The following is a 15092-nucleotide window of genomic DNA, read 5'->3' as shown; positions in this document are numbered from 1 at the left end:
ACAAAAAAACAAGCGCAGACTGCACCACATCAGCCTTTTTGTGCAAGCTCCACCTTGAAAACCAGGTACATGAGGCTATCCGATGACAGTCGGTGATCCCCGCGCAAAGGGCATGCGCAGTTGGTTCCTCCCAGCAACTGGGATGTTTCTCCTTTTGGCACTTTTAGTGCAGCACTGGGGATATATACAACTCCAGCTCAAAATTTTAAATTAAAAGAAAAAAATTTGAGATAGAATCTTACTATGTAACTATAGCTGGCCTACAACTTGCAATGTAAACACACTGGCCTTGACATCACAGCGATCTGTCTGCCTCTATCTCTCAGTTACTAGGGTTAAAGGTGTGTACCAAAATACCTGGCTAAAATAAATCTAAAAAAATTAAAGAGAGCCACGACAAAGGACAAGACTGTCAGAATAGGCATTTTTTATGGGTCTCAATCAAGGAAGTGCACTGATGAGACCTTATACTCTATAAACACTTCCCAATACATATGCCATCCTATCATTCCTCTCTGGACAGTGGCTTGGTCTCTATTCCATGGCAAATTCCTGGCACAGGCAAAATCAGAGCTCAATAATTTGTAGAAAACCGATTAATAAAAGATTGGGAGGCCTGGCTTCCAGATGCTCCATTCTACTGGTGAGTACAGCAGGTGAAGAGCCAGAGGTACAGGACCTTAACTGACAGCTATTCATCTCGCCACCACTGCATGCAGGGTTTAACACACACACACACGCACACATGCACACACGCGTCCATGCACAGCCCACAGCCCACCTATGCAATAACAAGCCAATAGAACTATGGAAAGGACTCAAGAGGTGGTGACGGAGAAGGCTCCACTAAGTTCTCCCTCCAGTGCCTTGACAACTGAGAACACTGGAACCTGTAAGGACATCTCCACCAACCTGAGAGCCCAGAGGGACCTGTGAACTGGCAGTCATAGCGTGTACCCTGCACGCTTCAGAGACCAAAGTGCTAGGAAAGCCCAGAGAGGGAGACGGCCGGGGCCAGTGGGCTCTATGGAGGTTCACAGTCACTAGGAGGCCTATTGCCTGGAACCGTGACGGAGAGAAAGCCAAATAGAAGGGTAGGAGCCAGGAGGACCAAGGCTAACGTTCACAGGAGCCAGGGCTAAATCCACCTGAGGTTTGGAGGAGTGTGGATGCTGTCACCCACCTGGTCCTGTTTTCCTTGTTGAAGAAGTCTAAGAAGCAGTGCATGACCACCACAGCTGAACACAATACAGGAAAATAGTAAAACAGGTAAAGACCCGCCCAGGACACTAAGTGACAAGAAGCTCTTTGATCAGTGACTCAAAGAAATGGTTTCTTATAAGCATCAGTAGTCAACCAGGAAAACATGGTGTCTGTTCTTTTCCGGTCCTATCTAAGATGGAAGCTGGCTGTAGATCCTTTAATAGTTCATTAGGTTGTGGTGACCCCCAGCCATAAAATTACTTTTGTTGCTACTTCATAGCTGTAATTCTGCAACTGTTATGAACCTTCATGTAATTATTTTGGTTGATAAGAGTTTGCCAAAGGGGTCAAGACCCCAGTATGAGAAGCACTGCTCTAGAGGAAGCTGCAAGAGTCCTGCACAGTAAGTCCACAGTCTCCAAGCCCGCTTTAGTCTGAGAAAGAAAAAGGAAACCAAGAAAACTTTGACCCATAACTACCAGCGGAAAGAAGGCAACACCAGGTCAAAGATGAGCATCGGGGCAAAGAGCATTCGGTTTGCCAGATAAAATAGGAAATCTCCAGTCGTATCAAGACTGTGTCAGTTGGAGGTTTGTCTACTCATGACATAACCTAGTTTCTCTATCTAAACGCAATGTACAGCCACACACAGCCACTCCACCTGACCTATAAGGAGCTGACCACCAAGAAGTAATCACTTCACTGTTCTCCACATGACTTAAACTACATTTTTTGCCAATTGAAAAGTTCCCTAAGGAAAAAAAGAACCCACATAAATCCCCAGAGGTGATGGTTTGCATCTAAACCCCAGCCCTGCAGAGGCAGAGACCAGTGGACCCCAGGGGCTTGCTGTCCAGCCAGTCTAGCCAAAACTTCCAAGTCAAGGTTTAATGAGAGAGCCTGTCTCAATAAGTAAGGTGGACAGTGATAGAGGCCATCCCAGCGCCAATTCTGGCCTGCATGGGTGAGCGTGTCTGCACAGACACTTGTACACACACACACACACACACACACACACACACACACACACACACACACACACACCCCTCCCAATGAGATTTTAAAGATCCTAGAACAAGCCAAGATTATACATCTTCTTTTCTTCCTCCTCCTCCTCCTCCTCCTCTTTTCAAATTGAATGGAAGTATTTGGTTTTACCAGCGTCCCTGTGCTGTCTAGTCGCAGGTTCTCGGTCACCCACGCACTGCTGGGGATGGGCTCCATCTTATGGAGAGGGCCTTAAGACAGATCAGATGTTGGTTCATTACTTCCACACTTTGTGCCACCATCGCACTGGCAGATCTTGCAGGCAGAGCACCATTCCTGATCCAGGGATTATGCCTAGCTTGGTGTTTATGTTAACCTTTCGGTAGAACGCAGAGTGCTTTCCTGAGACAGAGATGCCAGAATGTAGCAGTGAGGGTCTAGGTAGGCTCCAGCTCAACTTCGTCACATCCAATCAGCTGTGGAGGTACTGTCTTCACTAACAGGGCCTTGCTGTCAACGTTTGTGGAGAGCAGCGTACAGTCTTGGCAGCAGCCTGGGTTGTTTTAGGATTCCTATGGGACCCTGTCAGCCAGCGACTCAATTAGATGCAATCCAGCCCAGCGACTGGAAGCTTCATTTGGTGACAAGATGGCCCAGTTGAAGCTCTGTCTCCAGAATTATTTGGTGGTTTCAGTTAAATAGCTTTCAATATATGTATATATTTTAGGAAGGTTCTACTGTATTATACTACCCCTAAAATGCCCCTTGATTTTAGCTGTCTCTCCCTATATTCCTTCCTTCATCCTTCCTTCCCTTCCCCTCCCCACTTGATCCCATTCCAGCCCCCATCTCCCCTCTCCTTCTCCCCAAATCCTATTTCCCTTTCCCAGGGAGAGCTGACCGCACCTCCTAGTCCCTTATTCTATCACTAACTTAAGAGCTAACTTCCTCATATAAGCAAATGCATACTACAGCTCTCTTTCTAATATACCTCAGTCAGGATGTTTTTTTTTTCTAGTTCCATGTATTCACCTGTAAATTTCATCATTTCACTTTAAAAAAAAATGGTTTAGCAATAGTCCATTGTGTAGATGCACCACATACTCTCTATCCATTCTTTTGTTGAGGGACATCTAGGTGGTTTCCAGTTTCTGGCTATTATGAATACAGCAACAATGATCGTGGTTGAGCAAGTGCCTCCTTGGTAGCACAAAGCACCCTTTGGGTTTATGCCCGGCAGCGGTATAACAGGATCTTGAGGGAGATCCGATTCCCACCGTCCTGAGGAGCTGCCACACTGATGTCTACAATAGATGTACAAGTCTACACTTCCACCAGAAATGGATGAGTGTTTACTTCACATCCTTGTCAGCATGAGATGAGCTGACACTTGTTTTATTGATTGGTGGGTGTAAGAAAAAAATCTCAGCATATCTTTGATTTGCATTTCCCTGATGGATTAAAAAAACCCACATAGCAATAAAATGACCCTGAATAGCATTCTTCTATACTCACTGATCAGTGCCTTGCTCAGCCATCATCAAAGAGGCTTCCTCCTACAGCAGAAGGAAAAGAGACAGAGACACACAGAGACAGAGAGACAGAGAGAGACCCACAGCCAGACATCACTCAGAGAATGAGACCTGTGAACAGTCAGCCCTAAGAGATGTCTCCATTAAGTCCTTCCCCTCAGGGAACTCTGCAGAAAGAAGGGAAAGCCAGGAGGGATCAAGGGCATGAAGAAAGCAAGGCTTTCTAAATCAACAAAGCGCAAGTGAAGTCACTGAGACCAAGGCAGCAGGTGCGGGGGCTGCACCAGGCTTCCAGTGCTGTGTTGTATGGGATTCTAGGAGAGAACGCGTGGATTTCTGCTTCATATGACTGCTCTAGGGCTCTTTTCCTTCCGTTCTGTCTACTACCAATGTATTAGTCTGCTTAGTGTTATTATATTTCACAATCCCTTACGAGTCAGTTTGTTTTCTGAGAGACAGAAAGGGGGTAGATTCAGATGGGAGGGGAGGTGGGGAGGAATTGAAGTATTAGAGGGAGAGGACACCATTATCAGGAGGTAATATGAGAAAAAAATCTTAGCTTTATGATTGTGGCATACATCTTTAATACCAGCACCCTGGAGGTAGACGCAGCCTGAGTTTGAGGCCAGCCAGATCTACAGAGTAAGTTCCCAGGACAGCCAGGGCTAAACAGAGAAACCTTGTCCCAAACAAACAACCAAACAAAAACAAAAACAAAACAAAAAATAACAACAAACACAAAACAACAACAAAAGCAACCAAACCAAAAAAACAAAACAAAACAAAACCCTTTTAAAATAACTTTCCACAAAAGGAAAACAACCACAGATGCTTACTAGTTGTTTTTAAAGGTCACAACTTACAATAGAAAAATAACTTTTAAAGCTTTAAGGATTAAAAGAAATATTTCATGAGTGCATGCCCGTATGTATGTATGTGCCTGGTATGTGAGGTCAAAAGAGGGCTTCCTATCTTTTTAGAACTGGAGCGACAGATGACTGAGGCACCATGTGGGTGCTGGAAACTGGATCCAGGGTCTCTACACCAAGAAGTACTCTTAACTGCTGAGCCCTTTCTCCGGCCCCCGATTTTAATCACACTTCCTACTTCTAATGTATTAAATGTCTTCAGGGTTCAAAACTGGTTTTGCTTAAAGATGCATAGAGAAAAAAACTCCTCCCCCAAACAAACACGTAGGGACACTTGAATAAACGATGTGCAGGCACTTAGGGAAAGAACTTATTAGAGAGCAAACATGCCTCCGATGTATTGGGGTTCAGGGGTTTACCATCCCACTGACACTTTCTTGTAAGGCACTCATGACCAGCCTCAGTTTTTCCAAATGTGCTGTGGTCTATGAAGACCACAAGGTGTCCCTAGAGAATGAGGACTCTGACAGAAGCACCTACACTATGGCCTTCAACATGGAACCAGGGATATACAGAAAATGGTTTGCTCCGGTTGGCACCCTCTGTTGCCCTTGGATTACCTAACACTTAAATACTGACTACTACCTACCAGGCAGACGGGGAGTGGCAGCAGAGAATAAAGAAGCGTCAGGGTATACCGCAGGAGTTCTCCATCAGTTGCCGTGTTAGCCCAGGGTCTGGCAGAGGATGCTTAACATCTCCATGGGTTTTTAAGGACGATTAGCAATGCTGAAGCCAGGCATGGAAGCTCACTTCTTTAATCAGACACTCAGCAGGCTAAGACGCAAAAACACAAACATGTATAGTGTCATTCCTTCTCGAGTTAAGCTACAGAAAGAGGGGGGTGTGACACAGAGCCTTTCTTTCGTCTTGGACACCCAACTACATGGTGTGTGGAAATACTTCTTTAATCGAGCAGATGCTATGGTCTATCGATAGCCAGTAACCCACTTTTGTACTCTGTCTTTCAGCTGGGAAAACAATACATACATCATATGGGAGAAGGAATGACCCCAAGATTTCCAGGCAATGGAGCTAGTTTACGAACCTAAGTTCCTTTCTTATAAAGGATTCCAACAGTCCCACTCTTGGCCTTGATTTGCAGCAAAGCAAAGCCTGGACAAGCATGCAGCAAAGCAGTTAATTCTGGCATATCACTGTCCCATATGAGGTACTTCAACACTATCCTTCTTTCCTTCCCTTTAGGACACCATCATCCATAGGAACCGGAGGTCTCTCTTAGATCAACCTGCACTTACGCTACTGAGGGAGTGTGGACTCTAGGCAGTGCCGTTATCTCCTGCAGGCTGACACACTACTTCAGCTCTGCTGTGCCTACATTTGCTATTCTGCTTAGTGTGCTGTGGTCTATGCCCATGCCAGGGGTTCAAATGAAGACTTCCTCCATAGTTTATCAATACTTACTTCCCAGATAGTGGTGCTATTTGGGGAAGCCTGGGAGGTGATGTGTGACCTTGTTGGAGGAAGTGTCACTGGAGGTGAGCTCCAAGAGCTTGAAGGACTTGACCTACTCCCAGTTTTCTTCAGCTTCTTGCTTGTAGGTGAAGATGTGAGTTGTCAACTTGTTCTAGCCTCCATACCTGCTGTTCGTCCCCATGGTGGACTTTTATCCCTGTGGAACTGTAAGCCTAAATAAACCGTTCCTTCTGTAAGTCATCCTGGCTACAGAGTTTCATCACAGCTAAGGACCTGTCTTCTTCACTAAGATGTGGCAGACAATGAATCCAACTCATGAAGCCTTTGTGCTGGAGCGATGCACTGAAGACCAAGTCCTCTGCTGGCTGTGTTTACAACGTGTACTCTAAAGGGGGGTAGGTGCAGTGGAAGGCAGGGCAGATTAAAGGCTCTGCCTCATTGCCTAGGCTTGAGCCCTGTGTGGGATGTATAGCAGGAGAGAACAGACTCCTGCAGGTTCCTCTGATCAAAAGTAGGTAGGAAAATAAACAAATGTAATACTAAAAAAGAAAATAAATAAAAAGGAGTTAAAGAAATGGCTTGAGGGGTTGGGGATTTAGCTCAGTGGTAGAGTGCTTGCCTAGCAAGCGCAAGGCCCTGGGTTCTGTCCCCAGCTCTGAAAAAAGAAAAAAAAAAAAAAAAAAAAAAAAAAAAAAAAAGAAAGGAAGAAAGAAATGACTTGAAATGTGCAATTGTTTTTTAAATCATTTTCTCGCCAAGTTACCAGTGACCTAATGTGCTGATGAAAAATACAACTTTATTCCATTTTACCAAACACCTGGAGTTGTTAAGAAGTTAAGGCAGAGGAGAAAGAAAACACAAATTCACTATTTTTTTTAAACCAGATTTAAGATTTTTTTTTTAATTCAAATCGACCCAAAGCAAAACTTACATTACAAAGAAAGAACAGAATATATTATGATACAACACACTGGGAGTTACATGGAAGCTAAATTTGTGGGCAAATGGTCTTGTCCCAACCCCATCCTGGGCTAATGGGTGATTCAGGGGGAAGTTAGAAACTCTTTCGCATGGTCCACTCTGGTGATTAAGCTACGCTTTTCTGGTGTCTTACGAGGGGGGAGTCTGACAGGTCATGCTAGCCTCCCCCATGCTCCAGAAGTGACTCCTGCCACTGCCGGAATGCTGACTTCTCCAGCAGAAACGTCGGTCCAAGCATGACTGATAATGAATTAAAAACAAAACAAAACCAAACAATCAAGTCATCCAAACTAATGAGCAGGGTTATTCTGTAGTAAATAGTTTAGAAATATGGGAATTAAATAATCTAAAAAAACACTCTTAACTCTGCTGTACATTTATAAACACAAATATTTACAAAGAAACACCCTTGTTTTCAAAAGATGAGGTTTGCAGTTCATTAATGATCATATTTTATGAGCTGGTTTCTTTGGTGTATTTGCCAAATGCATTTTATAAAGTTTTAGTAATAGGCTAAATAATAAATTTCAAAACAAGCGCAAAAGAACCAGTGGTGAATTTTGAGTCAAGATTCTGGAAAGGCCAACAGGCTGAGCTTTTGAAAGAGCTGTTTTCTCTCCTCGCGGCCACAGACTGCTCCTCGGATAACCAAATCCAAGTGCAGACCCGCATGCTCATCACAACCACAATAGCAACTGCACGCACTTCAGTTACCGTCAGATACAGTACATGACTGGGGTTCTAGTGACAAACAAAGGACATTCTCTTAAGCTTCCAGATAAATCAAACCACAAACAATAAATAATGGAATTATACACTTCTTCATTAAATAGAATTTTCAATTCCAGGAAGAGCACTCAGGATTTTTTTTTTTTTTTTTTTGAAGTCACAGCAGCAAACAGCACAAAGAATTTGCCTTAATATGATCTTTTTACTTGGGATTCCCTGATTCAATTTCAGTGGCTTAGTTCAGAACCCTCTGACTAGCTGGAAAGTGAATGTCATTTTTAACTTACTAAATACATTAATTTACATGTCCGGGTCCTGTGCAATTGGACACTAACATGGCAGCTCAGAGTCCAGACTCCAGGCTCCCTCCCACCACTTCCCATGCTGGGCTGGGGTTCTAACAGAAGTTACACTCAAGTAATTTCTGGTCATTCTGTGTCCCTAAGGCTGTTAGTGAGTCTCCAGCCTTGACCTGAGCCCTGAATAAAGAATGAGAACACAGCTCTGTAGCTGTCTTAGAAGGGAAATCTCCATGGAGATAACCTTTCAGACAGGGTCACAACACCCGTCCCTATCCTCTGGGTCCCACACACTCCCTGCTGAAGGAGGCTATGGGCCACATCAGCGAGTCCCTGAATCATCCTGCCGACTTTCAGGAATCCTTGTGCCACTGAGGCACATGCAGATCCTATGCTCTGATGTCACAGTTACTCTGTGGCTAAGAGGAAAACTCTGGGCATGAGTGCAGAGCATTGCTGGCCTGAACTTGGAGAAACCTAATTCTGCTTAATTACACTAAGACTTTACACTCTATGCCCTCAAACTAGCAATTCCGACAAGAAAGGAGAAGCCCTTATCTTGCAACCTTTTGATAGCAAATTTATTAACAGTTTATAAATATTTAAAAAATTTGTCACAGCACTAAGAATGGCGTGGGGGACTTAAAAAGGCTCTCCTCAAACTAACATAATGTCAAATGAAGCAGTGAGCATGGGTCCACAGGAACATCCCTGGTGCCTACTGCCTACGGGACCTTCCCCCTTGCTACTAACATTTTACTGCATCTGGGTCTTTCTTGCACATACTTGGCCAATCAACCCAGAAAGTAAAATATTTGTCTTGAAGAGCTTTACTGTACTCACCTTCAAAATAGACAGGAAATATCTCATTAGCATATCAGCAATTTGCCAGTCTTATAAAAGGGTGCCCATTAGAGACTTTCCCCTTAAAATATATACGTATACATATTACTAGAAAGGCGAAAAAATCCACCATGAAACCACCCCAAATTATTTAATCATTAAAATAGAATGGCTTAGCAAGAATGTGGGCTATTTCTAGAGAACACTTATTACCAAGATATGAAATTTGTTCCTTAGGGTGAAATAAAACACCAAGCTTAAAATGGAAACTGAGGTGACACTGGTGGCCTGCTGTGGGATGGAGGTGGTGACACTGGTGGCCCGCTGTGGGATGGAGATGGTGGTTACGGCTCTGAGGGGCATGAGAAGACAGCTGAGGAATGGGAAGAGCAAAACCATCCAGAGACTACACCGAGAGAGTTGCACAAGAGGCACCATTTTTTTTTTAAAAAACAAAATAAAAAACAAAACCAAAAAACAATACACTGGCTTTAAAAAGTTAATTTCTTTTCCCATTGATTTTTTTTAAAAGCACAATTCAATAAGGGAAAGGGGGGGGAGGAAGGAGAGGGGGAGAGAGGTTGAAACACAATGTCTCAGGGTAGTGTCTTACAGTTGTTAAAAAAATAATTTACAAATAAGCGCACAGCAAAGGAAGCAGAGGTACTGGGTTTGCTTTTTCATCAGAAAGCTACATTAATTAGAAGGGAAAAGGATTTTTAAACAGCTCATCTGTACTCATTAAAAATGAATGAGGCGACAGCATCACTGCTAGTTTCTTCACAGAGAATTTTCCAGGTCACCCAGGATCACCAGAGGTGAGCCTGAGACCTCCAAACTTTAAGAGGTGTTCTGTCTACTGGTTCCTAGTACCTTGTTTGCAGTGAAACCAGAGCATCGAAAGGGAAAATTCTCTGCTTCAAGCCTGTCTATGTTGTGCATTTAGGAGAAAAGTTTTCTAAATGCAGCATTGTATAGAAAGGCTTAGACCTCATCGACTTGGACCAAGAAACCAAATTAAGACCTTCAAGCATGAGGTGTGTGTGCGTGTGTATGTGCACACACACATACACACACACACATGCACACACACACACATGTGCACACACACATATATATATAAAGATCCCTCCCCAAAATGAAATCCAAACAAACAAAAACCTAAAAGTGTATACCTGCTTTCTGACTTGAGCACAAATCAGAAATTGCATAGGATATACTCTGTGCGAGGCCCGAGGCCTTTTAAGTGTCTGGAATAACTCTTACTCTCGCTCACAGTCCGGATATATCAGATATCATCAAATTTGTGTTTTAAGTAGTCTTTCATGACCTTGGCAATTGGTAGTTCATCAAGCAGCTTCAGGTTTTGAAGGCCTATACACTGTCGAATTTTAATTCGGCACAGGTCCTGCAGGGTTCTGGGCTGTCCTAAAATGACAGAGAAAAGAAAATGTTACAATGGTACAAAGCATTGGAGAGGGAGGGCCTCTGATGTCAGGGACAGCATGGTCTGAGGAAGGGGCTGCTGTGGGCCTTACAGGCAAAGGGCTGACTGAGACTTGAGTGTCACCTTGCCTTCCTGTGGTGTCTCGCTCACTGGGTCTCTTCCAGAACTCTTTATAAGTCAGTGATGTTATGGATGGCCTGAGTATGTCATGGCCCTGTCAGGTATGTGATGGCTAGAATGCTTCGTGCCTGGATGATAGTACTGTCCTGGTGAGTGCGGTGGAAGGCAGGAGGTGGGACATAGCTAGAGAATGGAAATCAACAGGAGCATTTATTATCCCCAAGTCATTTTCTGTCTCCTCTTTCTATCTACTATGGCAAGGACAGCCATGACCTTCTGTCCAAACACATGGTGCCAGTCAGCCTTCGATGTAAACTTCTGAAACCTTGGGCCCAAAGAATGTTTCTTCCTTGAAGTAGTCTGTGCTGGGTAAGTGGGTCACCATGACAGACAAGCCACTAGTAGGTAACCTCCATCTCTGCTTTGTATATAAGGTCCTGAGGAGGAGAGATTTAGGGATACTGGCGGCTGACAGACAACCAGCTGTAGGCCTCAGTCTCTCCACAAGAAATGCGTGGCCTGGATGAGAGATGCGGAGGCTGGGACACTGGAGCCCTGAGACTTCGCAGCATCTCTATGGAGCCCTTTGCAAATGATGTCTGCTTGCCTGTTCATGGTCACAGGGGCCCAGCGGCAAGGGAGCTTGAAAGCTACCTTAAGCCAGTCTGAATCACTAGCTCACTTCATAATCCACACCCTGATCATCGGCCAGTAACCACCGCTGTCACTGAATCCAAACGAGAAGCGATAAAATCCAAATTCTTTTCTCTCAACAGTACTGAACATTACCAACACAAGGAAACCGTCTTCAACAACGGTTCAGTAGGCGTCTGGAGTCACACAGGACATAACGGTATGAAAAGGCTATCCCATACTGAATACTTGCTGCTCCTTGTACACGACAAGTGTACACTATGTCTGGAGTCCTTTAACCATCTCACAAGGGAGGTAATGCAGCTCTACTCCATTTTACTGGTAGTCTCAGAGAAATTAAGTAACATGCTTCAAAACTCAAGGAGATAGCATAGTTTAGTGGCCAGCAACCATTTAGTCTCAAATCCCATTATGTTTTTAAAAATTACTAGAGGATATGAAAGAACTTTAATGTGAGCCATATCTACGGTGATGACCACATCACAAATTACAACAGAAATTTTATAAATACCTGTAAATTCATTTAAAGGTAATTAAAACAAACCAATTGCATATTTAAATGAACAACATGATAAAAAGTTTTACAAAATGGTCAAAGGGGTGTAGCAGCATCCCCAGTCTTTGGAATGCATGACTTTCTAGAGAAAAGCTGAGCTTTCTTGTGTACATTTGTATTCCAGAGGGAAGGAACATGAAGACAGACGGGCAGATAACACCATACTGCTGCTATGAGATCACTCCAACCTCATAGCCTCCCGGGAGGGCCCCAGGCCATCCAGAGAAGCACTACTCTTCTGACCTTATCTCTTGCTTGCATTGTTTTGATGGTGGTACTGCAAAACTAAGTAATGTTTCCTAAATGGAGAGAACTCCACAAGACTTTCCTGATCCAGCGATGGTGCTCCGCAGAGAGGCACTTCCCTAGTGAGCACAAGGCCTCATCAGATTCGATTCCTAGCGCTCCAAAATAGGAAGGAAAAATAAGGCTCTGGAAGGCCTGGGTGAGGAAGCACACGGCTTTCCACAGTACCTCACATGTGGTCTCCTAGCAGTGCAGTGCAGTGTAGGAGGGCCCAGACCCTCTGTCACGTACTATCAGAGACCGCACCACTAGTGCTCAGCTGAGTTCCCCTAGCATGGAACCACTTCAGACAACATTCCATGATGTTATTTGTTTGCAGTGTTTCAGGAGAGGCTTGACTGGGGATTCTTCTGCAAAATAACTCACTCACCCTGGGGCTGGTGAGTTAGCGCTGTGGCCACTGGGAGCCCAGTTAGGACTGTCCAGGCCTACATGTTCTGGAATGCTTTGTTCAGAAGAAGTCCTAGGCCTAAGCATATAGGAATGCTTTTCTCAGTTTGCAATTTTTCGTTTTCTTCTTCTTTAAGCAACATGACACGAATGGCATCCTCTAATATTTTGGAAGAATGTGCTCTTTTAAAGCTCTTTTTAATCACATATAACTCTTAACACAGAACGGCCTTGAGTGATAAGGGCACACTGTAGTGGTTAAACTCAACAATCCTGGAGGCAGAACGCACACGCTTGGCTCCTGGCCACTCACAACCCACACAGTCCACGCCAAGGTATTTAGCCTGCGCGCCCTAGTTTCTCCATAACAGCATCCACCTCAAAGGTTGTATGAGAAGTAAAAACATTCACTGTGGCAAAGTGTTTAGAGCAGTGTGAAGCAAACCGGAAATAACCAAAAAGCAAATTCTAAAAACATTAGTTGCCAAACACTTAAGTAGGGATAATGCTTCTTCTTGGTTTTCGAAAACTAGGCCATCTTTGGAACACGGTCTCTGTCTTCTGGTGTAAAGATGGACACCAGGAAAGCAAGATGGCTGGGAGAGGTAAGCGGTACCCACTAGCGGAGGGCAGCCACTGCTGTGACTTCCAAGGGCTGACTATGAAGACTTTTCCTGGGTAAAAAGACATACATCAGAGAGCAGGCATAACCGTTCCTCCCTGCTCACACCGAGGAACGAACGGGCCGGCTCGTCAGCGTGCAGTGTCAACAGCAGCTAAGGGCAGTAAGGGTGGCTCAGGGCTACTGTTCCTCCACAGACATCTTGGGAGTCTTTCTTCAGGAACAGGAAGATGATGACTACAGGATGAATATTTATTTCTTGTCTACAGACCATACAAAAGCATTTCCTGCACCTACTGCATGCTTGGCAATGAATGTAGAGGGACAAAGAAGAAAAGGAAGGAGCAGCAGAGGGACAAGGAAGCAAAGGATGAGAGGAGGGACAACTGGCAGAAATGCACACCACCCACTAGGCACTGTAGGAAATGAGTAAGTGGGGCTGTAGCAGGGAGGCTCGAGGCCAGCTCCCTACAGACTGTAATTTACGGAATCATAAACACTGGAGGATACAGCAGGAACTACAAGGTGTTCAGACTAATGAACGCCAATGGGATTACACAATAGTTCAAAGGGTTAATCTTTCCAAGTGTGGAGAAGCCTATCATTACTAATAACCAGGTTGGCACAAAATAGGAAATCTGCTTCTGATGGGTCCAGTTCAGAATAAATACAACGCCTGGGCAAGAGCATAACTTAGAAAACTAACTGTCCCCAAGGCCTCCCCACTCTATACACACACACTTTGTAGCTTTTATAAGGGAGGCCTAATTTATTTCTTGGGGTAAAGATATCTGGACATGGGGACGGGAATGATGACTCAGCTGTGAAAAGGGTGTGAACAGCCCTTCCAGAGGCTCATTCCCAGCATCTGTGTCGGCTGCTCACAACCACTGGTCACTCTGCGGTTCCAGAGGGCCTAATGCCTCCAGGCTGTGTGGACACCTGTACTCGTGTATACAGACACCATACATAATTAACATAAATCTTTAAAGAATACTGATTACTCATAAAAGTAGACAAAGCCCGAACGTTTCAAACAGTCGAGGGTAACCACACAGAAGATGAAGTCCCAGGCTTCATTGTAGAGGTGGACACAGTGATTTGGAAGGGAGAAGACCTCCCCTCCTCTGGACTGCTTCAGGGCCTGCCATTCCCTAAAGAGCCTCTCCATCTCCGCCAGCATCCGGGATGAGCTCCTAGTACTCCTGTTACCTCAGGTGGCATTCTACAGTCCGACCATAGGAATACTGCTTTTGGAGACAGCTATCCTTATGTAGCCCCAGCTGGCCTGAACTTACTATACATACCGGGTTGGCCTACGATTCACAGAGACCACTTGCCTTTGCCTTCTGTATGATAGGATTAAAGGCATGGACTGCCATGTCTGGCCAATGACACATTATTCCTTTTGTTCTTGCTTCTAAAGTCCTCTCACTGGAACTAAGTATAAAGTGGGGTAAACAACTCTTGCTTTGCAGGTTCTAGCTCCCTTAGAATAAAAATAGCAGCATCCACTCACAGTTCAAACATACAGTATCAGCTTTCTGACAGAAATCTATCGGTTACATTTTTCCTCAGGTGACTGAGCACTGGCGGTCTGTATGAGATGTCCTCTATAATCTCGGGCATAGAAATGCTTGGTCTCCAGTCGGTGGCACTCGGGGTAGTTTGGGAGGTGTGACCTTGATGGAGGAAGCACGTCACCGGAGGTGGGCTTTGCGAGTTTAAAGCCATTCCTTTCGCTAGTCCACTCTCTGCCTACTGCTTGTGGCTTGTGCCTCCTGCTTCTGCTGCCATGCCTTTGTCATCACAGCCTCTAATCCTCTGGAACCAAATCAACTCTTTCTTCTATAAATTGCCTTGGTCATGGTGTTTTATCACAGTGGTAGAAAAGTAACAGAGTCAAGCCAAAATGACCCACAGTTTACATTTGAGACAAGGCACCCATAGCAGCAGTAATGGTGGGGATTATAAACACCTCAAGGTGGTGTGGGAGAAGAGCCTTTCTACTCAGTCAGAATAGAAGAACCTAAAATGTGGTGTTATCTGAATGACGA

At 44.6% G+C, this 15092-nt stretch overlaps 1 protein-coding gene across 3 annotated transcripts in view; it reads right to left on the bottom strand.

The window, feature by feature from the left end:
- Positions 1-6957: 6957 nt before the first annotated feature.
- Asb7 (ankyrin repeat and SOCS box containing 7) overlaps positions 6958-15092 on the bottom strand; it is a 44473-nt gene continuing 36338 nt past the window's right edge. For all 3 annotated transcript variants that reach the window (XM_032893443.1, XM_032893442.1, XM_032893444.1), the window contains one exon: positions 6958-10368. In XM_032893443.1, the coding sequence (XP_032749334.1) occupies positions 10229-10368 (140 nt within the window). In that variant the 3' untranslated portion in view covers positions 6958-10228. The remainder of the gene's footprint in view (positions 10369-15092) is intronic.

This window comes from Rattus rattus, chromosome 2 (assembly GCF_011064425.1).
Source record: "Rattus rattus isolate New Zealand chromosome 2, Rrattus_CSIRO_v1, whole genome shotgun sequence".
Taxonomy (NCBI): domain Eukaryota; kingdom Metazoa; phylum Chordata; class Mammalia; order Rodentia; family Muridae; genus Rattus; species Rattus rattus.
This window is presented reverse-complemented; position numbering and strand designations above follow the sequence as displayed.